A 24,634-nucleotide genomic window follows, 5' to 3' on the forward strand; every position below is an offset into this window, starting at 1 on the left:
AAATAGTGTAAAGGAAACATTTGTAGTTAAATAAAAAAACCATTTCAGACTTTTTTTCACTATCTTTTTATCATTCATCCTTCTCTGACTCAGAAAAAACATACCAATATTTATCAGGGTAAATAAATTCTTTGGTCTTCAGTTATACATTTAAATAGTATTTACCGTAAAACTATAAATGACACGTTACTCGTTACATACCACAAAGTCGCAACCAACATATAATATACCAGCGACCTTAAAAGTCAAACCAAATAATGATTTATACTCTTATATTCATGTGTCTGAACACCTCCAACAACATGGACAAACCGACCCGAAACCAAATTTTCCACACAACTAAACCCGACAGAGAACCAAACTATTAAAGGGTACATCGGTCCAGGTCGATTTCTCAGATAACACAAGCCGAACCGAATGTTGCTGACCGCTACAATCCATCAAACGCATCAATATGACATGATAAATTCATACAAAACATAAATAATTCAATTTTATCCAGTCTTATTACTTAGCCATAACCGGTCCAACATTAGCCGACTTCTGATACACCCTCACAACCGCCATCCCATCACTTCCGTCATCTTTGACCCTCCACGCTCGATCCTTCTTTCTTTGAGTCTTTTTATGCTGCTTATAAGACGCACCCGAACTCACCTTTTCCCTAGCCCCATGAGCCGCTTTAACTGAACCTAAACCATTAGCCATGTCAAAAGACTTAAGGTCATCCATGACATCATCAAGCCTTGGCTCGGACCCACCTGCATCTTCCCCTGTTTCGTCATAAGAATCTGAATCATCACCCTCACTCAAGTCAGACTCGCCTGCATCGCTTAATCCCGCCTCTTCATCTGACACGCCCGGAGGCAGTTCATAGTGAGCCAGCTTCCCGTCAATATAATCCTTCAATATTTGACGGGCAGCTTTTGTTTCATCGGGTAACCCACTCGATGCAACGTACCCACGAGACGCGCAATACGACCGGAGAAGCTCGGATGCAAACGGAGGTCGGTTTGCAGGCTCATACGGCTTCGGCTTTGGTAGCTTGATGTTGTACACGCCCTCGATGACGTGGCGTGGGACCCGGTCAGCGACCACTTGGACGGCCTCTCGATGCTCGGTCATTCTGTGAATCGGTAAAACCCCGGAAGCAATCATTTCATATCTCGAGCTTGTGAAAGACGGGAATACTAATCCAGGACAGTCGCATAAAGTCAACTTTTCGGTTATTATGAGTGTTTGGAAATGTTTGGTCTTCCCTGGAGTTGATGTCACACCTGTTCGTTTTGCACCGACTAACGCGTTAATTGTGGAACTTTTACCGACGTTAGGGTACCCCACAAATCCCACGGTTACATGGTCGGTTTTCGCATCGGATGACTTCTGGTGTTCGGTTGCCAAATCTGTAGACTTTCGGTGTGGATCGGGTCTCATATTGACTATTTCCTCCACTTCCGATTGTAAACGGGATAGTAACTCATCCCTTCCGTATATTTTTGTGTCCTGGTCAACTGTTTCTTGGGAAGAAAAAACAGATTTTTTTCCTTCTAATTCTGCTGTTGCAGCCTTTGCAGACCAAAAGAGATACAGAATATCATGCATCTGGAAGTACTCGGCCCATTTCAGTCTGCAATTGTAGCCAAATATGTGTTAATTTGGGAGGTGTTTGTATGTGTGTTTTAAACATGATTTTGAGATACTCAATGATAAGAATTCAGATAATCAGCAATTCAGTATTAAAGATGGAATTTGAATTTGTAATGATTGTATTATTAGATGTAGTGTTTGGTAAATCTAATAATTTGACATATAAAATTAGCAAAAAAGGAAAGTATAGTGTCAAGATGATATTTTATAAAATGAATAAAAGTATCACAGAAGTAGATAGTAAATACTGATATGAAAAAAATAGATTTAATAAAATGTACCATCCTATCAGTACGGTTGCAACTGGTAACAAAAAATACTGATATATTGAAATAAATAGATAACCGATTATATAAGACTAACCTCACAGAATATGGTAAAAGATCCGCTTTATTAATCAAAAGCAGTGTCCTTTTATGCTCATCTATCTCTCTAGCATATGCCTGTGTTTATTAAGCATTCGATTAATAATCCAACTCATTACATAATAGCACTAGAAGATACTTGTTAAAAAACCCTTTCTGAACTAATGATTGTCAAAGAAAACTAGGACTCAAACAGAGAAAAAACATGAACGTTCACTAAAATACATGTTTCTTGCAGGAAACAAATCTGCTTTTAAAACCAACTTGTTTAAGGTGCTGTTTGTTTTTGCAGACATAAACTGTCTGTAAGCTGATTTCATCTGTTTTTATGTCTGCAGCTGAAGATGTGGTCTGAAGCTCTGTAAGCTGAAAAAATAAGACTGTTTGTTTTTATAAGTTAACACTGTCTGCATAAACTGAAAATACAAACACATTAATTAATAAATTATTTATTAATTCATTAATATCACCAAGAAAGGGAAGTACAAGGAGTTCCAGAAGACGATGTAGAAGAAACTCCATTGTTACTATTCGAATCACCACCGCCACAAACGTCTTCGTCGTCGCCAGAAGACGTCTCCTCCGTCTCCAACCGTGACGGCGACGTGTCCGGCGTCTCAAACGGCGTATTTCCGGCGACCCTACTCTTTCTCCCGTTTTCCTCACCGTTGTACACCGGATTCGAAATGGATGGGTGGCATGGGCGATTAATCCCATCGGGACCGGAATGGCGGGGGCTCAATCGTTTATCGCGTTCAAGGGTTCCAACGGATCGATGACGGTGAAGACGTATAATATTAGCTCCTACTCGTCAATTGTTGAAGGGAAGATTGCGTTTGAAGTGCCGGAGGCTAGTGCTGAGTTTTCCGGTGGGGTGATGAGGATTTTTGCGACGATGAAGTTGCCGGAGGCGATGACGGAGGTGAATCATATCTGGCCGGAGTTTATGGGATGCTTATTGTTGTTTTTGGATGGTTGGAGAGGAGGCAGCAGGAGAGCAGGTAGGGTGAAGATGTGTGAAGCAATAATTTTTAGCTTCTTTTTTAAGATAAAAGAAGCTGATTTCAGATCTTATCTTAAAAAAAAAACAAACAGTCTTCATGGGTGATGTCTGCGCGCCTGCAGACATCACCCCTCCTGCAGATGTTTTAATCAAAAACAAACACAACCTAATTTTATTCGTATATATATTCATCATGATTCAATAGGTTATTGGTGTGTTCTTCACAACGTTATTGAACAAAAGAAAGTAAATATATAACTTATGAATACATATGCTACAAAATCATACGGTTTTAAAAAACAAGATTACCTCTAGGTCAGGACATCGATAAAACAGTGGATCCCGTGCATCAACAACCATGACAAGCTAGAAAAGGTAGAAAAAGTTAGTAGCTTGAAATAAAACAAATAAAAAATGTATATTCACTATATCAGAAAAAACAGCAAAAGAAAAATATAGGCGCAAGTATCGGTGATAACACTCACCAAATCACTACGTTCAACAACCCTCCAAAGTTGTCTCCATATATCCAGATTCTTCTCAAATGGTGTAAGAACAAGATTATCATTCTCCTCGAGCCTGCAAAACAAGAGGGATAATTAGACTTGTAAATGAACCAAACATTTAGCAAACAGTTCGCGAATTTAAAAAGCAAACAAACATGAACAAGAAAATGTGTTCACAACCCACGAACATGAACACATGCCTCATTCATGAACAATCCGTAAGTTAGTTCCTTATAATTTGTTTATATTCATTTGTTTACGTTCATATAAGTTTGTTAGTTTACGTCTGTTTATGTTTTGTTAATTTACATTTTTTAGCATATGCACTCAAAACGTTTTGGCCTATTACAACTTAGCCTAGTTTAAATAACTTATATTAGGTCCAACCAAAATAGTTCTTCACATTTCTTTTAACTAGCTGTTCCAAAAAAATTTTCCTTTTAACTAGTCTTAGCTCAGTTATGTGCATACATCTATGTTCAGTCATAATGAACAAACATGAGCAAAAACCAACTTCGTTTAATGTCCACGTTCGATCGTTTGTTCACCTTAAGTTACACGATTGAACACCAACATGCTCCATTCGTGTCCGTTCAGTTCGTTTACAATACTAGTGACAAGGGTCATCATATTTTATGTTGGTAAGCAACATTATTAACATGGATGCTAATCCAAACTATCATGAGGAAAATTTAAATTTCTAAAAAATATATAACCTTGCAAGACTACGGCGCCAAACTAAAAAGGCACGTCTTTCATTAGCATCAAGCTCTTCAACAGTCATGTTGGCATTCCATTCTGGTCTGAAAAAATAAAACAAAAAAGATTTAAAAAAGAATTTAGAGCCTTAAATATGCAAATAAAACGTAATGGTATTAAAAGATGCATACCTTCGTGGAACACTAAGACTGCTAGCATGTAAAGCCTCTTCTTTCTTTTGATTTTCTCTTCTTTCTTGAGGAGTCAACTCACTCGTGCTAGAACCCGACTCTCTATGTGATCAAAGAAACCATAAATTTGGCCATCCACAATATAGACCAAAAAACAAAAAGATGACAATAAGCACATTGTAGGCTGATGATGAAGTGGATATCTTAAATTGACATATAAGTATCAGAGTAATTCAGCTAATAATGACAAATTTTCTTTACTGTTCTATTAGAGTCACTTGAGCTTTTTACTAACAACAAAGGCAAATCAAGTTTCAATATTTTCCCATTATTAATTTTATTATATATATGTTATAATTAAATTACCAAAATGGAAAGAACACAAACATTGGTTTGTATTTAGTGATTATTATTCTTTTCAAGCTTTACCGGAAGTAAGGTAATTGTGAAGAAAAAAGGTCACTAAAAGGTAACCAAGTGTCATAATTGCTCCATTTAGGTTATTCAAATTAAACAATTATGAAAATTTCACAATAATGAACCAACAATGAAACTTGAGTAACTTCACTTGAACAATATTCATGATTATATCCTACAAACTTATAAACAGTCCAGCTGGACCGCCTACATAAATCGCAGTTATATTAATTTCAAGGACATACAACTGAGTTAACTAAACCCACAATAATTATAATAACCAGAAATCTTAAACCAATTTTGCCAAACAATAACAACTTATTATTATTACCACGAGTAAGCAATAAGGCTATGTGGGGGCTACAAAATGGGGCGTTTTGCGCCATGTGGCGCCAAGTCAGCAAAGGGTATGTTTTTGTTTTTGGGGTGTAATGGTGTAGGGGCTACAAATAGTAATATAATATATATATGTATATATATAACACACACACAACATATTAAATTAATAATATTCTTTACAACAATTCGCCGGACAAGAATATGTCGCCCCCCCCACATTTCGCCCCGCAATTCGCCTAGGGGGGCGGTGTTCGCGCCCCAAAACCCCCCACTTTTCGCCCCTTTTATCGCCCACTACACATGGCCTAACTGAACTAAAAAACCGATGAAACCGAACCGAAATTAACCAATGAAACCGAATTAACTGAACCAAACCGTTTGTAATTTCATATATTTCTAGCTTCTATACCTCCATCACATGTATTTCATGTTTGATAACACCATTTCACGTATTGATAATACATTACATGTATTTCTAAGAACTAACTTTAGCTCAAATTTGATTTTGGTTATTAAGCAAAACTAAACCGATTGGTTAATTTGACTTAGACTATAACCCTAAACCCACATATAATTTACAATGATAACATCATTAACTGTAAAAAAACAAATCACAAGTAGGGTTTGAAAAGCAAAAGAACATACAAATCAATAAGCGTGTTGACGGCGGCGGGGTTGTCGACGGAAAACAAGCGGACGGCTTCGTCGGCTTGCTGGATAACGGCGTCAATATCGGCAACGTCGGTGACGGATTCAAGAACCTTCTTGTGTTGTTTATAGTAAACCTGACCTTTTTCTTTGGATTCTTGGATTTTGTGGTTGTGATGCTTCACTAGGGCTCTTCCTAACCCTGATTTATCGTTTTTCCCCATTGATGATGATTGATTAATATGTTGAATTAGTTTTATGTTAATACGGGTTGCAGCAGAGTGTGAAACTGAAAGAGGCAATCGGCAGCCTAGATGGAACAAGTAAAGTAAAAGACCTAAATGGTTGATGTTAGCCACCTTTTATAGTGTTCTCATTCAATGTTATACGTTTTATATTTGTTAAAAAGTATATCAAAATCAAATTAAAGTTGATTTCTAAAGGCTGGTTCGTTAGCAAGCGCTAAACTAATAAAAGAGACGTCAAAGGTGTGAATGGTTAAGAGTGTTTAAACCACCAAGATCTGAACAAGTTGATATCTGTTTAGTTGGACTTATAAATAACTATACAAAATGTTATGTTAGTGCACGGTTTTGTCGTCTCTAATCTTTGTATTTATCGTTTGTAATTTATTATTATTATTATTATTATGAAAAGATATTTTTATAATATTAGTTAGTTTGTTAATGTAATGGTTAATTCGTTAAGGATGTCTAACGAATTACCTAGTTCGTTATATGTAATGTCCATTCGTTAAGGATGTTTAACAAATGGAATGTAGTTTCGTTATGTATGTTCCCATTCGTCATGGAATGTTGACGAATGGGGCATAGCAAATCTCTTATTCGTTATGTTTTCCTTTTTGAGTCTGTAAGTTAACGAACTTGGTCCAATTCGTTACGAGATGTGTAACGAATTGGTATCCATTGTCTATATATAGGGTGTTCATACCCTGTTAATTTAAGTTTTTGAGATTTAAAGTAACAAACCTCTGTCAAAACTCTCTCTCTCAATTCTTCGTTAACCTATTAAGTAAGCATATCATGAACTAGATCCATTAAAGTATTAGATCTAATTCCGGTAATTGATATCGTTTAGATCTGATCTGTGTTTTACAGACTATCTTACCCTCTGAACTATTTTATGCTGAATGAAATGCATCTTTTTGTTTAAAACTATGAATGATAAATAATTATAAAAAGAAAAGACAAAACATCATAGAAAATTCAAATTGCACATTATTACTTCAAAATCCATGGAAACATACTAAAATCCAAATAGAAATTAATACTTTGTTTACCATTTTAATTTTATTAATTTAAAATTAGTCGAGTAGCTATCTCGTCACGCAAAGTAGTCATATACTCAACGCCTTGTGAACCCATTCTATGTCGTGAACCAACTCGCCATCACTTTCTTCGCCTTGTATTTCAGAAAAGATGGTGTTCTCATCGTAGTCCAAAAATAATTGATCATGGATATTGCATTTACTTATAAAGTTATGGACAGCAAAACATGCAATCACTATGTCTCTTTGTATTGGAAAAGAAAAGGGAGCCATTCTCTTTAGGATTGGGAATCTAGCCTTCAAAACACCATACGTGCACTCAATGACATTTCTGAGTTGTGTGTGAGCATGATTGAATCTTTCTTCCTTAGTTAATGCACGTTGTCGTCGAAAATCAGCTAACCAGTACCTCGTATTGCGGAAAGGAGTAATAAATCCACGAGTGTTAGTGTATGCAGCGTCGCAAAGGTAGTATTTGTCTGTAAATGTGTATCAATTTTTTTTACAAATACGGTTGAATATATATATATAATGTATTTAATTATAAAAGTTGAAAAATGATTAATAACCTGGTGGGGGGAAAGGAAAACCGGAATTTAGGTTAAATGCAACTTCTTTTAAAACTCGTGAATCATGTGCAATGCCCTCCCATCCGGCCCATACAAACGTGAATATCATATCAAAATCACAAATTGCTACCACGTTTTGATAACATTCACCTCTTCCTCTTCCATTATAATGAGTTTGTTGATCAGTAGGCACGACCGCATGTATAAGACTTCCATCTAACGCACCTATTGCCCCAGGAAATATTTGTTTTAGCTTTTTATGTCGGTCTGAGGTATTTGTGATTGCATTAGAATATGTTGGAATAATAACTTCTCTTGCGAAATTCATCATTGCAGTTAGGACCTCATGAAAAAATCTATGAATCGCTTCCGTTAAGTGTTGAAACCTTCGTTTAACCACTCGAAAACGTCATTATGTCCTATAACAATAAAAAAACATAGCCACCTTTTCTTCCAAACATATTGACCTACTACTTTGCAACCAATTTCTTTGCTTAAAAATGATTGCACAATAGTATATATGCATCATGTGAAAGACACATCATCTCATAACATTGGGTAGAAGATCCATGCAACAATTTTTGTGTATATGCATGACCTCTTAATGCCGAATTTAGGTCTCTTATCCTTTCAATTCTTCTTGAGGCTAATCCTAGCCAATGCCAACAAAGGAAAATGAACACTATAATCTCATTGTCTGAGTCCATAGGCTACCTGTCACAATAGTTGCCAACATTAAAAAAATATTAATAAGATAACATCCGGGTAATCCATGACATAACATCCACATAACATTACAAGATTATCCTACAAACCGAACATTACAAAATCCTACATAACATAACCTAAAAAAAATCCAAAACATCCATAAATAAAAATAAAATCCCAACATAAGATCCAAAAATACATCCACATCATTATATCCATGACACATAAAATCAAAACAATCCATACTTCGCTCCTGCATTCTTAACCCATATCTCACAAACGGGCGGTTGAAGTCGTAACCACACTTTTCTTAAATCAACACTTTCACCAAAATGCAAAAGCGCCATTTGATATTTGGCATCAAGTTCTCCCCATCCCATTGTCTCTAACTTCTCCATGCATGCATCTATGTCATTAGAAAGATTGTGTTCTTCAATCAACATCTTTTCCACCTTGGTAATATGGTCCCCAACTTCTATTAGCTTTGAATTAAATGTTTCCTTAACTTTACGTTTCCCTTTAGACCGACCAGAGAACTCCTCACTGACAACTTGAGTTGGGGGGGGGGGGTCCATTTGAGTTCATTCGAAATCCTCAAGATTATTTAAATTGTGGTCAGAAACTTCCTCAGAAGGATGAAGAAGTGTAGAAGATGGCCCCCAACAATCAAAGCCGTTTGAAGTAGAGCCCTCAAACAATTGAACACAAAGCTCGGGGAAGAGAAGTGGCGCACTTTTCAAAGATTCTACTTTATTGTTGGTATGAGTGAAAAAAATATATTATAAAATACTATAATGTTATTGAAATATTATAATAATAATAACTTTTTAGACAAAAGAAATACCTTAATCTCAATTTTCCATTCTTCCGCGGACAAGTTAAAAATGTTTGTTACGGGATTATAAACATTGCCGGTTTTGTTTTTTAGCTTTGACCAAGCTTGAAATTTTGCCTTTAGATAATCATACCTGTTCTTCATTTGTTTTTGATCGACAATGAATTTGTGTTCTATTTTCAGTTTCTCTGCTACATTCTTCCATGATGTTGATTTAAGGCTACCTCCTTAAAGTCCATGGAGTGTTATTTCATGAACACATGTTTCAAGAAATGTTTTGTCAACACTCTCTGGTTTCCAAGTAGTCATAGTTCTTTTTTGTGCCATTTCTTTGAACAATTCAAAAGAAAAAAAATAACATATATAAGTTAATTTTTTATGCCCTTAGTAATGACATATTAAAAACATAGATTTTATAGATTTTAAAAACATATTCAGGGCTGAACGTATTTAGAGCTTCTCTTGCGAGTACAGCCCCGGTTTTGGCCCGTTTGAGTTCTAATTCTATTTTGAAAGCGATGATTCATATAAAACAGTTTTGGCCAGGTTATAACTTATCAAAATAATATGTTTTGGGTTGTAAAAAGATGTTATAATATTACTTAGGTTTCCAGGTTTGTTTGGTAATTAAACGGGTTAGTTCACGACTTTGGATTTGTTTTTAGGTTGTTTTACGTGTTAGTTTGGCAGCCATCACCGCTCCGGTTTGGTCATGATTTTCAAAAGGCATTTACATTCATGATATATTCTTCATATCTCAAGATTATCGCATTATTCAATAGCCACTTCATGAACATCTTCCCAATAACCCGAAACCCTAAAAAATAACTCAAAGAAAACCCCTAATTGAAACCCTAATCTCTAACAATTATGACTAATCTTATAAATCTAATTAATTCATGTTATAATACAAACACACGAACATTATACATGCTTAGCAGATGGGAGAAAAAGGATTGAATGGTTCATCAATTTCAAAAATAAAAATCTCGAATTGCTATTGAAGAAAACAATTATCTGGTTAAGGGTTCGGAGGGATAATAGATGAGAAAGACTGATTGATTGGCAATCAGCACTACAGCAGCACCGGATCGGAAGAAGGTAGGCTGATTGGAAGGTTGAGGGTGGTGAGGGATAACAGATAAAGAAGAAGCGTGTATTAGGTTAGGGCTATTATTGTTTATATTCTCATTCAGACTCTTTTTGTAACTGAGCGATTAAGATGTTTCATATTTCATTCGAAGGATTTTTTTTAAACCAACCAAACGCTCTAAATCTGAGCGATTCAGATTTTCACATTTGAATGGTACCATTAAGTGCTAAACAAACAACCCCTAAGATATCTACGATAACAAACTTTCACAAACATTCGTCTCATTATATTAACTTGAGTAAAGTGCCATTTTAGTTCTTGTGGTTTGACAAATAATGCGAATTTAATCTAAAAAGTTTATTTTTTGTATATGGACCCTCCACGTTTCCTAGTTCTTGCCAATTACATCCAAATCACTAACCCTGTTAAATTTTATCGTTAAGTTAGGGGTAGACATGTCTTTTCACTCTTTCTTTATTGTAATACTTATTTAAGTAAACTGCGGTTTTCGTTCCTCTGGTTTGCCAAAATCTGCAGTTTTAGTCCAGTAGTTTCAAATTTGCAATTTTCTTTCTTATGTTTTCATGTTACTTGCAATTAACCTTGTTAAGTCTTGTCATTAACCCATTTGCGTGCCCCTCATGTGACTATCAATTTTGTCTTTTTTCTCTCCAAATAAACCTCAGCCCTAATTCGCAACCCCCTCACGTGAGGGGCTGAGGTGTATTTGGGGAAAAAGGAAAAAAAGAAGGAACAAAATTGCCCCTCACGTGAAGGGCACACTGATGAGTTTAACAACCAAACTTAACGAGATTAGGGAATTCGAGTTTAATTGCAAGTGAAATGAAACCACAAGGAAGAAAATTGCAAACTTAAAACTATTGGACTAAAACTGCAGATTTGGACAAACCACAAGGACGAAAACTGCAGTTCACTGAAATAAGTATTATAATAAAGAAATAGTGAAAAGACATGTCAACCCCTGACTTAACGATAAAATTTAACGGGGTTAGTGATTTGGATGTAATTGGTATGAACTGGGAAACGTGGAGGGTCCATATGCAAAAAATAAACTTTTTGGACTAAATTCGCATTATTTGCCAAACCAAAAAGACTAAAATAACACTTTACTCTATTAACTTCAAATGTTTTTCAAAAACCTCTACTTTTTATCACAACAACAAACATTCACAGACCATCACATCATCACCTACTTCTACAATTAAATTATATATAATCAAATTACTTTTATAAGAAATTTAGTTTTTATATTTCACATATAGTTCAATGATACACTAAACATTTAAAAAAATATAACTTTTGAAGACAAAAAAAATTGAAAAATATAACTTTAGAAAAAAAGAAAAATTAAAAAAATATAAATAAGCATTCAAGAAAATAAGAAATTTAGATTTTTGGTATATGTTATGTGTGTGTTAAAATTTATAGAGCTGGTTATATATTTAATTTCTTTTGACATATAGCCATTACAACATGAATTCAATTTATGTAAGGCTCTGTTACTGGTGCCCTATATTGGACGTTGGATTTACTCATAAATGCAGTTCTAAATATCAGAGTTAATTAAAACTTTCGCGGAATAATATAAAACATCATCCATTCATTACAAATAACCAAAATTTGTCTTTTAAAACATAGCATAAATTATAACATTCAAAACATCATGACAATCTTTAGATGCCAGCCTCTTCAATCATGCCATGTGTCCATCTCAAACCAGCTGTCTCAATCTATTAACCTGCGTGCATACTAAAAGTCAGCTACACTGAGTGAGTCCTAGTTAATCACATAACTTACTTTACATACACATATACGTGCCCGAAGGTACGCATTACATACATAACCTGTACTTCATTCGTCCATACACATTTATAGCTAACGTTACATTATAAAGGGCATTTCACCCTACATACCTCGGATATTATTAGGGTCCGGTACCCTCCATCCTTGGATATTATTATGGTCTGGTCTCCCTTCATCCTCGGATATTATTAGGGTCCGGTCACCCTTTCTCCATACCTTCATACCATACCTTTCTATATACATAATTGTAAGTTTCATACATACATACATAATTCATTCTTCATATACAACAATTTTATCATCAAACCTTTACCTGGCAGTACATGCAATATCCGAAGATCGTTCACGTACCGACAAGCAGTCAATCATACCTTTCACATATAACATATATGGCATATACTTATCACTTAGGATAAGTGTATTAACTAATCACATCGAGTATGCACACAGCCCCGAAAACATAACAAGGAATGGGGCTAGAAACTCACCTGAACTCGATTATGTTCACCTTTAATTGTTATTCCTTTCCTTAGCTGTGTGCGACTAACTGTATAACAATTACACATATCAATTAACTATCGCTACTCATATCGCGTTTCTAGTTTAGTTATAACCCTCAACGAACGGAGGTCCGTGGGCAGCGCCCCTGGCAGCGGGGTTCTAGGGGCGGCAGCCCCTAGCAGGGTCCAAGGGGCAGAGCCCCTGGCTGGGGTCGAGCTACAGGTCAGCTTGGAAAATATTTGTTTTCATTAACTGTCTTAACACATTTTCCATTAGAATTTTAAATCATTATTTAATTTGCTAACTTAAAAAGTTCAAGGGCTTCTTTGTAATTAAACCATTCTTTTCTAATTTCAGGGACTGTTCTGTCATTTTATCAAACTTCCAGTTCGCTACTCAGTTCTTGAACGAATTGACTCATCATAACGAACTAGACCCTCTAATGAACTGGTCCTTATAACGATTTGGACCTTATAACGAACTGGACCCTTGACGAATCAGTCCATATAGCGAACTAGTTCATGTAGCGAATTGGATCTTCTAATTCGTTATCTCTCTTAATGAATGATCAACGCGAATTTGGAGCTAGTTCGTTACTTATCCTTAACGAACTTGAACACGAACTAAATCTAGTTCGTTAGGCTTCTTTTAACGAATTACTTGGCGAATCACCCCAAGTTCGTTAACTTCCCATTAACGAATTAGGGTTAGGTTAGAGAATGTCAGAACATTCTCTGACATCCCTCTAACCTCGTAACACTTTCCGGCGCCGCCTTTGCCGGAAAACCGGGATCTCGCCGGAAAAGCGAGATCCAGCTTATTTCTCAACCGTTTCCTTCGTTTTTCGTCCCGTTCGATCCATAACTGAGCTAGGGTGACCCCTAAGCTCATATTAGGTTCGGTTTATATGCGATTCCACCCGAATCTCGTGACTCTAACGGTTTAACGATGTCGGCTCGTCGTTTCGTGACTAAATCTAACGGGTTTAAGTTCATACAATATCATACTATCATTACCTTGAATCGGGATCGGGTTTTCTATCTTGGATCGGCTAGAGAAAGGAGAGAAATAAGAGAGAGCTTAAGTGTGTGTTTTGGTGGTGTATGGAATATGTGTGAAATGAAATTAAATGGGTAATTATGACTTATATATTTATGGATCATGGGCTTAAGCCCATGGTCTTCCCTTCTTTCCTTCATAACCCAAGTCCATAACCCATATCCATTTAACCCAACACTAGCCTAACTCATAATAACTCGTATTTTTCATTTATTAATTGAAACTAGAAAACGGGATGTTACAATTTAGTTAAAGAAAATATGCAAAAGGGAATAAAAATAATACATTGTAAGAGTTTAGGGTTAATTTTGTTAAACCATTAACAATGATGATGAAGAATATAAATTGGTTAAAGAAATTATAATATGTATTTAACCTAATTTCTTTCCTCTTCCACAGCCGCCACCATCATTCAGTTTTCTTCATCTTTCATCCATGACTTCATCCATTTTCCACAAATTAAACAAGTAATCCTCCGATATGATGTCTTAACTTTCTGTGTTTAAGATAAAATACTTTTCAATTTGGCTTTTAGTGGAGGTCCCAATTCGTCGTCCGTTGCAGGGTTGCAGGTCCGGGGGTGGATCACAACCACCGCCTTCACATAGGTTGCATCTGCACCATCCTTCGTCAGTAGTATGCCACATGTGTACTGACCTTGGGGCTTGGCCCCCGTTGTAGATGCTCTAATATTGAAGTTTTGTTTGGTTGGAGGTAATAGAATGTACTATAAAATTGAATTGACGTGGTAAAGGAATGGAGTAATGCATGAAATGGGTTATTACCATTTCAGAGAGATGTTTGGTTACCGTACAAGAATGAAATAATCATTACTTTGTGTTATTTGGTAGACAAGAAAAGAAGAATAAATAAATTTATATTGGTAGTGAGTGGAAATCATGGTGGGTGGTAGGTGGCAGTTGTGGTGTTGGCGGTGGTTGACGGTGATGGTGGTTGGTGTCACACATCGACCAAAGGCTGCAGAACATGCAGGGGTGCAACAGATTGCCCAAGAACACAAGACACTATTAAAGTGACAATATTTAAACAACTCATTCATTTCATTCAATCAACCAAATAACACAACTTGTTCATACAAAATAACATGAAACATAAGAAATAAATTGTTCATCTTCTAATAACCCAAACGGTCTCAAATGAAATGGTATCTTCAAACTCCAATCAACCAATAATCAAACATGTAACAATGAATAAAATAATATTTGTCAACATGAATGTTGGTGAGCAATTTCATAGTTTTGAGCATATATAATATGAGGCGAATTCCACAAGCGTATATGAGACTATAAATAAAAGCAACAATTGCGGTATATAAATCATAAGTAAATGAGGATCCTTTCTAATCGGTAACAACCGACATACTCAGATAATGAGGCCTTATTCTACTAGCACAATGCTAAAGTAGTTAGGTGTGCGTATGATCATACTTATTAAGGCTCAACAACAACATAAAAATAAACACTCGTGCACGTAAAGCATATGAAACATATATCATACAATAGAGCAAGTATTCTAAGTAACATACACCCTAGAGTTTGTGGTTTGAAGATAGAGTATTATAAATCATTCTTGTTTTGAATAAGTATGCATGTTACCCCCAAAGTATAAAATTGAAAACGGGAGATGAAATGTACTCACGTGAAATAAGTAACTTGAAGGATAGTTTGTGATAAAACGGGGGAAGGATAAGTTCAACGGGCAAGACCTAGATTAAAAAGGGTCTTGAGTTAATAGATGGTTTTAAAAGCTTTAAAGTACAATAACTTGACAAGTAATATATATAATCAATGCTTGAAGGCTAAAATGTAAATACATAAGGAATTGAAGTAATGATTTTTGAAAAGTAAGTTTACTCGAAGTCGGGTCTCGGTATTCTATTTATTAGTTTTTACTTAACCTTTGTTAAGTAAATATTTGGGTATAATTGTAATATTGCAAAGTTAAATAGATACCAAAACGAGATTTTACGACTGTTCGGATTTGTCGGTTCGAGTCTTGATAATTGATCAAGCTCGAAGTCGAGATTCCAAAATGTTATGAGATAACTCAGTGAAATCAAAAGAAGCTTAACCAAGTGTGTAGTTCTATTAAGAACCTCGACGCCCGTTAAGCGAGTGTTTGGTTTTTTCGGTCCAAACATTTTATAAGATCAAGTTAGATCCAACATACCAAGTGTTTTGAGAAAACAATTTAAAATTAGTTTATAAAATAGTTTTAGAGAAAACATGAGATTTGGTGGCTCAAAACACACTAGTGTGTCTTAAGCGAGTGAACTCGGTTTTGTTCGGTCTTGGTTCGGTCCTTGACTCGGAATAAGACCGAGGATGGTTACCACATACCCAATACCATGAAACTTTATTAAAATAACTTAGAAATGATAGTATTCAAGTTTACATACAACATGCTAAAATAAAGTATTTAAATAAGATTTCGGTTTCGGTTCGGTCCTTGACTCGGAATAAAACCAAGGATGGTTGCCACATACCCAATACCATAGAACTCATTAAAATAAACTTAAAAATAATAATACTCTAGTCTTACATACAATACGTTAACAATAAAGTATCTAAACAAAAGTTCAGTTTTTGTTCGGCTCTTGATTCGGGAAGAAACCGAGAATGGTGGCCACATACCCAACACCATAGAACTTATTAAAATGATTTGGAAACTAATGTAATTAGAAAATAAACAAAATTAGTAAGCTTGCATAAATTAAAGCATCCATTAAAGCATAAATTTAAGTATTTATCAAGTACTATAATAGTCCTCCATGTAGCCTTGCCTTGTAGCACAACACTTCAACCAACCGTGACCAGATAAGTGAAAGCCGAAGGAAACAAGGGGTGTATATTATATATATGTTGCAACATCAAGCTTTAAGTAACAAGAATTAGTTAGAAACAAAGATTAAAATTAGTTTGACCTTGAAGAGTCAAACTATAAGAACTTGAATAATGGATTCTTGGATTTTAGTTTGAAAGAATTTGGAGAAGAAGGATAAACCAAAATGGATGCATGAGGCTTGTTTTTATAGTGGGAAAAGTATGGTTTACACATAAGAGGTAACATGCAAGTGATTGGTTAGAGTTAACAATGCACAAAACAACAAGAGGTGTTTGACACAATTAGTCCTTTAAGTTTGTATTAAGTCGTTTTAAGCCATGAAGAGGTGTTTTAACGCACCGAAAAAGATGTTTTCTTGATCCGACACTCGTTTAACATAAACGAACATAAAACCCAAAATTTTATTAATAATTACGGATCCGAAAGATCAAAACGGGTCGGGTTTTTGATACAATACAAATACAAACCGAAAATGACAAATGTCACAGTCTTCCCTACTTTAGGAAATTTCGTCCCGAAATTAAGAAGAATCCGTAATAAACAAGTGCGGGTACTTTTCTTTCATCTTGTCTTCTCGTTCCCAAGTAAATTCAGCTCCACGCAGTGATTCCCAACGGACTTTAACTAAACGGATGGGGCTACGTTTGGTTCGTTTCACATTGCGGTCCATGATTTCAACGGGTTTTTCGATCATTTGCAAGGTTTCATCGATACGTACTTCGTCGAGAGGTATATGGAGATTACCTTCAGCTAAGCACTTATTGAGGTTTAGACATGAAAGGTTGGATGAACACCGGTAAGTTCTTGCGGTAAATTGAGCTTATAAGCCTATTCAAAATCCTTTCGAGGATTTTGAATAGGCCTACGAAACGAGGGGCTAGTTTTCCTTTCTTTCAAAAACAGACAATCCCCTTCCAAGGGGATACTTTGAGAAGGACAAGGTCGCCAACATTGAACTCGAGGAGTTTTAGCCGTTTTTCGTCATAGCTATTTTGGCGACTTCTAGCAGCGAGGAAATTTTTGCGGTTTTGATCCATATGATCGGTAGTGTCTTGGACCATCTCGGGACCGGTGATTGGGCTTCACCAATCTCGTTCCAACAAATCGGAGAACGACACTTATGACTATAAAGAGCTTGAAAAGGAGCCATATCAATGCTAGAATCATAGCTATTGTTTTAAGAAAATTCGATAAGAGGAAGATGAGAATCCCAATTTCCACCGAAATCAAGAACACAAGATCGTAGCATATCTTCAAGGTTTGCATTGTACGCTCAGATTGGCCATCAGTTTGAGGGTGATAAGCGGTTCTAAGATCAAGGCGAGTGCCCAAAGCTTCTTGAAGCGATTTCCAAAAGAAGGAGGTGAAACGAGCGTCACGATCGGAAATAATGGTCAACAGAATACCATGGCGGCATACAATTTCACGAACATAGATTTGAGCGAGTTGTTCGACAGAGTACTTCTCCCGGATCGGGTTGAAGTGAGCCGATTTGGTTAATCGATCAACGATCACCCAAATATTATCATTTTGCTTTTGAGTGGGGAATTTGGTTATAAAGTCCATAGCAATGTCTTCCCATTTCCAAACAGGAATAGGAGGTTGTTCGAGTAAGCCAAATGGTTTTTGATGTTTGGCTTTAACCTTTGAGCAAGTAATAAATTTTGAGACATAAAGTGCTACGTCCTTTTTCATACCCGGCCACCAATAAATAGATCGAAGATCGAAGTACATCTTATCCGCAACGGGATGTATGGAATATCGCAACATGTGAGCTTCGTCGAGAATGAAAGTACGAAGTTCATCACGATCGGGAACCCACAAACGATTAAGAAAATAAAGCAAGCCAACGAGTTTGGTTTCGAGTTGAAGTTCGGCTCCACATGACATTGCTTCGTACATATTGCCTTCATCAATGGAGGTGCATTGGGCTCGATAGATACGGTCTTGGAGATCGGTTTGGATGATGATGCTATGAAACAGAACGGATTTGACATTAGATTTACGAATAAGGGCATCAGCCATGACATTCGCTTTACCAGGATGGTAGCGAATTTCGCAATCGTAATCACTAAGTAATTAGGCCCATCGACGTTGTCTCATGTTGAGATATTTTTTGTCAAAGATGTGTTGAAGACTTTTATGATCGGTGAATACAACACATTTGTGCCATAAAGATAATGTCTCTAGATTTTGAGAGCGAAAACGACGACACCTAGTTCGAGATCATGAGTCGTGTAATTGTTTTCATGAACCTTAAGTTTCCTTGAGGCATATGCGATAACTTGACCTCGTTGCATGAAAACGCAACTGAGTCCTTGGTTAGATGCATCGCAAAATACCACAAATTCGTCGTTTCCATCGGGAAGGGTTAAGACGGGAGCGTTGCAAAGCATATGCTTTAGATTTTGGAAAGCTTCTTCTTGTTTCGGTCCCCATTCATAAGGTTTTCCTTTATGAGTTAGTGCGGTGAGGGGTAACGCGATTTTGGAGAAGTTTAGAATGAATTGCCGATAATACCTGGCCAAACCAAGGAAAGATCGGACTTCCGTGGGTGTGGATGGAGTTTTCCAATCTTTTATCATTGACGATGTGTCCAAAAAATTGAAATTATTTTAACCAAAATTCGCATTTTGAGAACTTGGCATAAAGTTTTTCTTTTCTTAGGAGATCGAGAATGGAACGTAAATGATGTTCATGTTTGGCTTTGGTCTTGGAGAAGATGAGGATGTCATCGATAAATACAATTACAAATTTGTCCAATAATGGTTTGCAAACGCGGTTCATGAATACCGCGGGTGCATTGGTTAATCCGAAAGGCATAACCAAGAATTTTTAATGTCCATACTGAGTACGAAAAGCAGTTTTAGGAATTTCGTCTTCATTAACACGCATTTGATGATAACCCGATCGAAGATCGATTTTTGTAAAACAAGTTGCGCCTTGGAGTTGATCGAAGAGGTCGTCGATTCGGGGCAAAGGGTAACGATTCTTGATGGTGAGTTTATTGAGTTCATGGTAATCGATACACATGCGAAACGATCCATCTTTCTTTTACACGAAGAGGATGGGAGCGCCCCAAGGGGGAGAGCTTGGACGGATAAATCCTTTATCGGAGAGTTCTTGAAGTTGGTTCGATAACTCTTACAATTCCAACATAGCTAAACGGTAAGGAGCCTTGGCTACAGGAGTCGCGTCGGGCACAAGGTCGATTCGAGATTCAACGGGACGAATGGGTGGGAGACCAGAGACGTCTTCGGGGAAAACGATAGGAAATTCACAAACAACGGGAATGTCTTGAATTTTCTTTTCTTTGGGATCTTTCACCACCGCTTGGGCTAGGAATGAAACATACTTTTGGCGCAAGTATTTACAATATCGAGAGCAAGACATGAGATTGAGTTTCTTAGGAATCTTTTTGCCAAAGACTTTGATAATGTTTCCATTGATGAGTGAGATTCGAATGAATTTGTCATAACAAACGACTTCGGCACGGTGCAAAGCTAACCAATCCATACCTACTATGATTTCGAAGTTTCCCATTTGCACCGTGATGAGGTCGATCGAGAATTCGTGCTTGCAAAGAGTGATGATACAATCGCGATGACCGAATCGATGGTGATGGAACTACCATTGGTGACTTCGACAGAAAAAGGGCGAGAAAGTTTAGTGCGGGGTACGGCAAGAATAGATTCAAATTTAAAAGAAAGAAAACTCCTATAAGCTCCGGTATCAAATAAAATTGAAGCTAAATGCTCATTTACTAAAAACGTACCATTCACCACATCATTGGCAACTTGAGCTTGGTTGTCGTTCATCATAAAAGCACGCCCTTGGTTGCTGTGGTTTACTTGTTGAGATGGATGAGGGGGGGGGGGGGGGAGCTTGCATTTCTTGAGGGTGTGGCGGAGGAGGAAGGGCATGCATGTCTTGGAGCGGTTGAGCCGGAGGAGCCAAGAGTTGTGGGATTTGAGGTTGATAGGGTTGAACTAGGTAGGATTGGGTTTGGTAGTAGGGTGTGGGCATGATTTCGGCTTGGTTAACAAACACAAGTCGAGGACAAGCATTGCAGAAATGGTTCGGGTCTCCACAATTGAAACAAGCCCTAGGTTGGGGAGGAGGATTTTGAGCAAAAGGCACATGAAGGTTTTGGATAGTTGGAGCAAATCTTGGTGGAGCGGGTTGCCCACGAGAGGCTCTCGGACACACGTTGCTAAGGTGACCATAGCGATTACACTTAGTGCATTAGCGGCAAACGGAGTAAGCGGGACGATGGTATTGGCAAGTGTTACACAAAGGGTGAGAGCCGGAATACGGTTTTCGGTTTTGAGGTGCTTGGGATTGTGATTGAGGTTGAGATGAGTGACTGAAGGCATAGTTTCGGTGGTTGGGTTTGCTTTTCTTCTTGGAATGGTGAGATGAGTTGTAGTAGTTTATGGATTGAGGTTGCGGGTCAACTTTGGTGAGGGTTGATGGTTCAGGAGTATTCTTCTCATTGGTTTTCTTGGAGCTTTTGATGGTGAGGCAACCGGCTTTGACATGGTTTTCGGAAAGAGAACCAGCTAAAGTAATTTCATCATGGAGTGTTTGTGGTTTACTATTCATCACCGAGTCTCGGATTTGCATAGGCAAACTGCCGACATACTTGTCAATTGCCCATTCGAGGGGAGTGACCAAGTGGGGAACCAAGAGATTAAGCTCATGAAAACGGTTGGAGTAGGCGGAGTTGTCACCCCTCTTGCCTAAGTTCCCAAAATTCGGATTCGAGTTTTTGGAGTTCATGTTTTGGGCAAAATTTCTTCATCATGACTTCCTTGAGCTTGGTCCATGAGTAGGACATAGCTACTTCCGCCCCATTGGCGAACATTTAGCCATTCCACCAAGTGCGGGCGGTTCCCTCGAACATGCTTGAGGCGTACGTGTTTTTCTTGGGTTCGGGGCATTCACAAAGGTTGAACACACTTTCCAAATTTTCGAACCATTGCAACAAGGTAGTGGAACAATTCTTGCCATGAAACTTAGATGGGTTAGCACCTGTGAAATTTAACAAGGCGAAAGGTGCGAGGTTAGATGTGGCTTGAGTAACGGCGGGTTGGGTGGCTTGAATTTGAGTTATTAGTCTGGGAATCACAGCGGCGATTTCTTTAGCAACCATAGAGGCCATCTGACGACCGGAGTTCGGCTTGCGTGTTTGTAACAACTCGGTTTTTCCAATTTAGATTATTCGACCCGTTTATATGTTCGGGAATTTTTATCCATAAAATTATCGCGTTTATCGAGTAACCACTATTTTATTATTATTTGTTTATTATAATTATTTAATTATCAAAATATAACTATCAACTATATACAAATTTCACCTTTAACAATAATTTAACCTCATTTCATATCCAACTCCATAGTTAAAGGGCGTATTTGTAAATCTGTTACAATTATATTATAATACCCATATCCTATACCCAAACCCATTAACCAACCCGTAACCCGTATCTAAACCGTAGACCCGTTTTGATTTCTTGTTGCTTAATCTTCGTTGCATATTGTAAATTTATTCTCCTAAATCGTTTATACGATTATTTCTTCTCTCACCGACAACGTAATTAAGGAAATACGAACAAATTGACATAGCATGATTTATTAACGAACCCGTCATACACGTTTTCTTGTTTTGCAATCTACACCTCATAATAACTCAATTAAACGAATATGTATATTCCTGTGATGCTCGCGAATCATAACCCTGACCCAAATTTCATCAACTACCTCTCAAACCACTGTTCTTGATCCGTCTTTGGCCGCCATCCTCGTCTCGTCATTTACGCATTTCTCGTCGGCGATTAAGGTAATCAAATCATGAATCAAGATCGTCTTAATCAGTTCTATGAAAGCCCTAACATTAATTCATCAATTAACAAGCAGATTCATCGATTTGGGAATTAGGGTTTATGTTGATTTGGGAGGGATAAATTGTCTGTCAGTTTATATACGGGGGTTTCTGGGTTAAAGCAATTGGTTTGTGTAGAACAAATGGTTTGGGTGTTGTGTTGTTCACGTGAACCGGCCATCTGCCCAGGTTCGAATCTGGGCAGAGGTGGTTTTTATTTTGATTTTATTTTTTTTATTGTTTAAAGGATTATTTTATTAATTATAATTAATATTAATGATTTAATAAATATAAGTTTATTAAAACCGACATCTTGAAGTTTGTGTTTCTCGTCAAATCTCGTAAAAGCTTTCGTTTACATATGCATATATGTTTTATATGTATATATGTATGCATTATACGTATACTTTTATAATAATAGTAAACATAATTCTTTTTATTTAAAACCCGACACTTTGAGTTACGTTTCGTCATCAATAAACATCTTTATAAACTTACTTATATTTATTTTATATAAATACGTATGTATATATATATGTGTGTGTGTGTGTGTGTAGATAGATCATATATCTAATAAGCGTAATAAATAGATTTTCCATTTAAAGATTTAAACAAAATATTTATATCTTACTTTATATTTAATTAAATAATTTTATTTAATTTATCTATTTAATCACTTATTTATTTAGGTTTTATTATTTCAAGTATATCTTATATTGTTTAAACTATTTAAGTACTTTAATAGTATATTTTATCATGAATAATTATTGGTGAAACTATAATTAATAAGACTAATAATCCTAACTATATAAATTAATCGTTCAAATCTATAATATTATAACCCCAATACTTAACCCTAATCACATCGAAATCTTAAATCATTAAATCATGTTGTATCATTTATAATTAATTTATATTATTGTATTTAACTAGGAATCCTTGTCGGTGTATCCCGAATGGTTCATCTCTCTCTCATCTTCACTTATATTTCGTTCATTTGATCAGGTGAGTAATCACTCCCCTATTTTACTTGTTTTCAAATGTTTTGGGGACACTTGCGTACCATTTATCATATTATCTATCTTATTATTTCTCAAACGCAAACTGTGACCTTTGTGCTGTGTATCAATTGAATAATTGCACGTTACTTGCTATTTGCTTACTTGCTTACTTGAATCGCATTCGGAGAGGTCCAACATAATCTCATTATAGTAAGATCATACGCCCGTCGTAGTGGCCGGAGCCCGATCGCATTGGCAATGGTTTCACCGACACCTCATTTTTGGTAACCAATGCCCATTCGCATGGCAACGGTTTAGCCCTTTCTTTATGGTTGATTGTTTATGTATGTGCTATAGTTAATTGTTTATACTCACAGATAACAGTTTTGCCTATTTTTTTATTCACTTATATCATTATATATTATTACCATTTTTGTTTGTGTCAAAACTGGTGATCTACGCACTCAACATGTGTTGTTGACAAACATATATTTTGTACGCATTTGCAGGTTATAGATTTGGATTGTTTATCGAACTGAAGCTCACATAGAGATGACTTTAGGATAAAACATATACAAGAATAGTTGGTTTTGTATTTGTAATTTTCTTTATTTTTGTTGTATATGAATGTTGTTTGATAATAAATAAATTAATTAGATATTGAAACTTATAATGTTGCATTATAGTAACCTTGTGAGCTGTGACAATCAGTTCGTGCCCCGACATTTCCACCTTAGGTTGGGGTGTGACAGATTGGTATCAGAGCCGAAGGTTTAAGATAGGTCGTTAGTGGTGCCTTTGTAAAATGATTAGGAACCCCATACGTGCTTATTTGTTTACCTGATGTGTTCTATTTGGTTGTTTACAGCTTACGAAATTTCTTGTTAGATGAAATACTTATTTAACTGCTTAGTTAATTGTTTACTTTATTGTCATGCACACACAACTCCGTCGTTATGCTTCACTCTCAAAATATTTTATTGCTCCGAGACTATTCTCATTCTAAAAATATATTTTATAACTCTGAGGCTATGCCTCAACCTCATAATATTTCTATTTAAATTTATTAAATTGACTTTATTGTCGGAAACTTGAGAATTTCTTAGCTTAGTATTTGCTTTTTTTTTGGTATAGAACTAGGGAGTGTGACAAGATTCCCGCCATTGTGGGAATTGTCAGGCGACCGACACTT

At 36.4% G+C, this 24,634-nt stretch overlaps 1 protein-coding gene across 1 annotated transcript; it reads right to left on the reverse strand.

Moving 5' to 3' along the window:
- Positions 1-225: 225 nt before the first annotated feature.
- Positions 226-6,039, reverse strand: LOC143612715 (GTPase LSG1-1-like). Its single transcript, XM_077086632.1, has 7 exons — positions 5,813-6,039; positions 4,412-4,513; positions 4,238-4,324; positions 3,501-3,594; positions 3,325-3,381; positions 2,011-2,090; positions 226-1,627 (listed from the first exon to the last, which is right to left on the reverse strand). The coding sequence occupies exons 1-7, from the start codon at positions 6,037-6,039 to the stop codon at positions 508-510; spliced, it is 1,767 nt and encodes a 588-aa protein (XP_076942747.1). The 3' UTR covers positions 226-507.
- Positions 6,040-24,634: the final 18,595 nt, after the last annotated feature.

The sequence above is a fragment of the Bidens hawaiensis genome, unplaced genomic scaffold (assembly GCF_021521415.1).
Source record: "Bidens hawaiensis isolate Kalapana, Puna unplaced genomic scaffold, B.hawaiensis_p1.1 tig00035428_1, whole genome shotgun sequence".
Classification (NCBI taxonomy): Eukaryota; Viridiplantae; Streptophyta; class Magnoliopsida; order Asterales; family Asteraceae; genus Bidens; species Bidens hawaiensis.

What these genes read in the sequence shown, in the direction of transcription:
- LOC143612715 (XM_077086632.1), bottom strand. Translation starts at nt 6,039, where the DNA reads ATGGGGAAAAACGATAAATCAGGGTTAGGAAGAGCCCTAGTGAAGCAT. An exon ending in TTGTTGAACGTAGTGATTTG is followed by an intron (nt 3,382 to 3,500) that starts GTGAGTGTTATC and finishes TACCTTTTCTAG; the next exon opens with CTTGTCATGGTTGTTGATGC. An exon ending in ATCGATGTCCTGACCTAGAG is followed by an intron (nt 2,091 to 3,324) that starts GTAATCTTGTTT and finishes TAATAAACACAG; the next exon opens with GCATATGCTAGAGAGATAGA.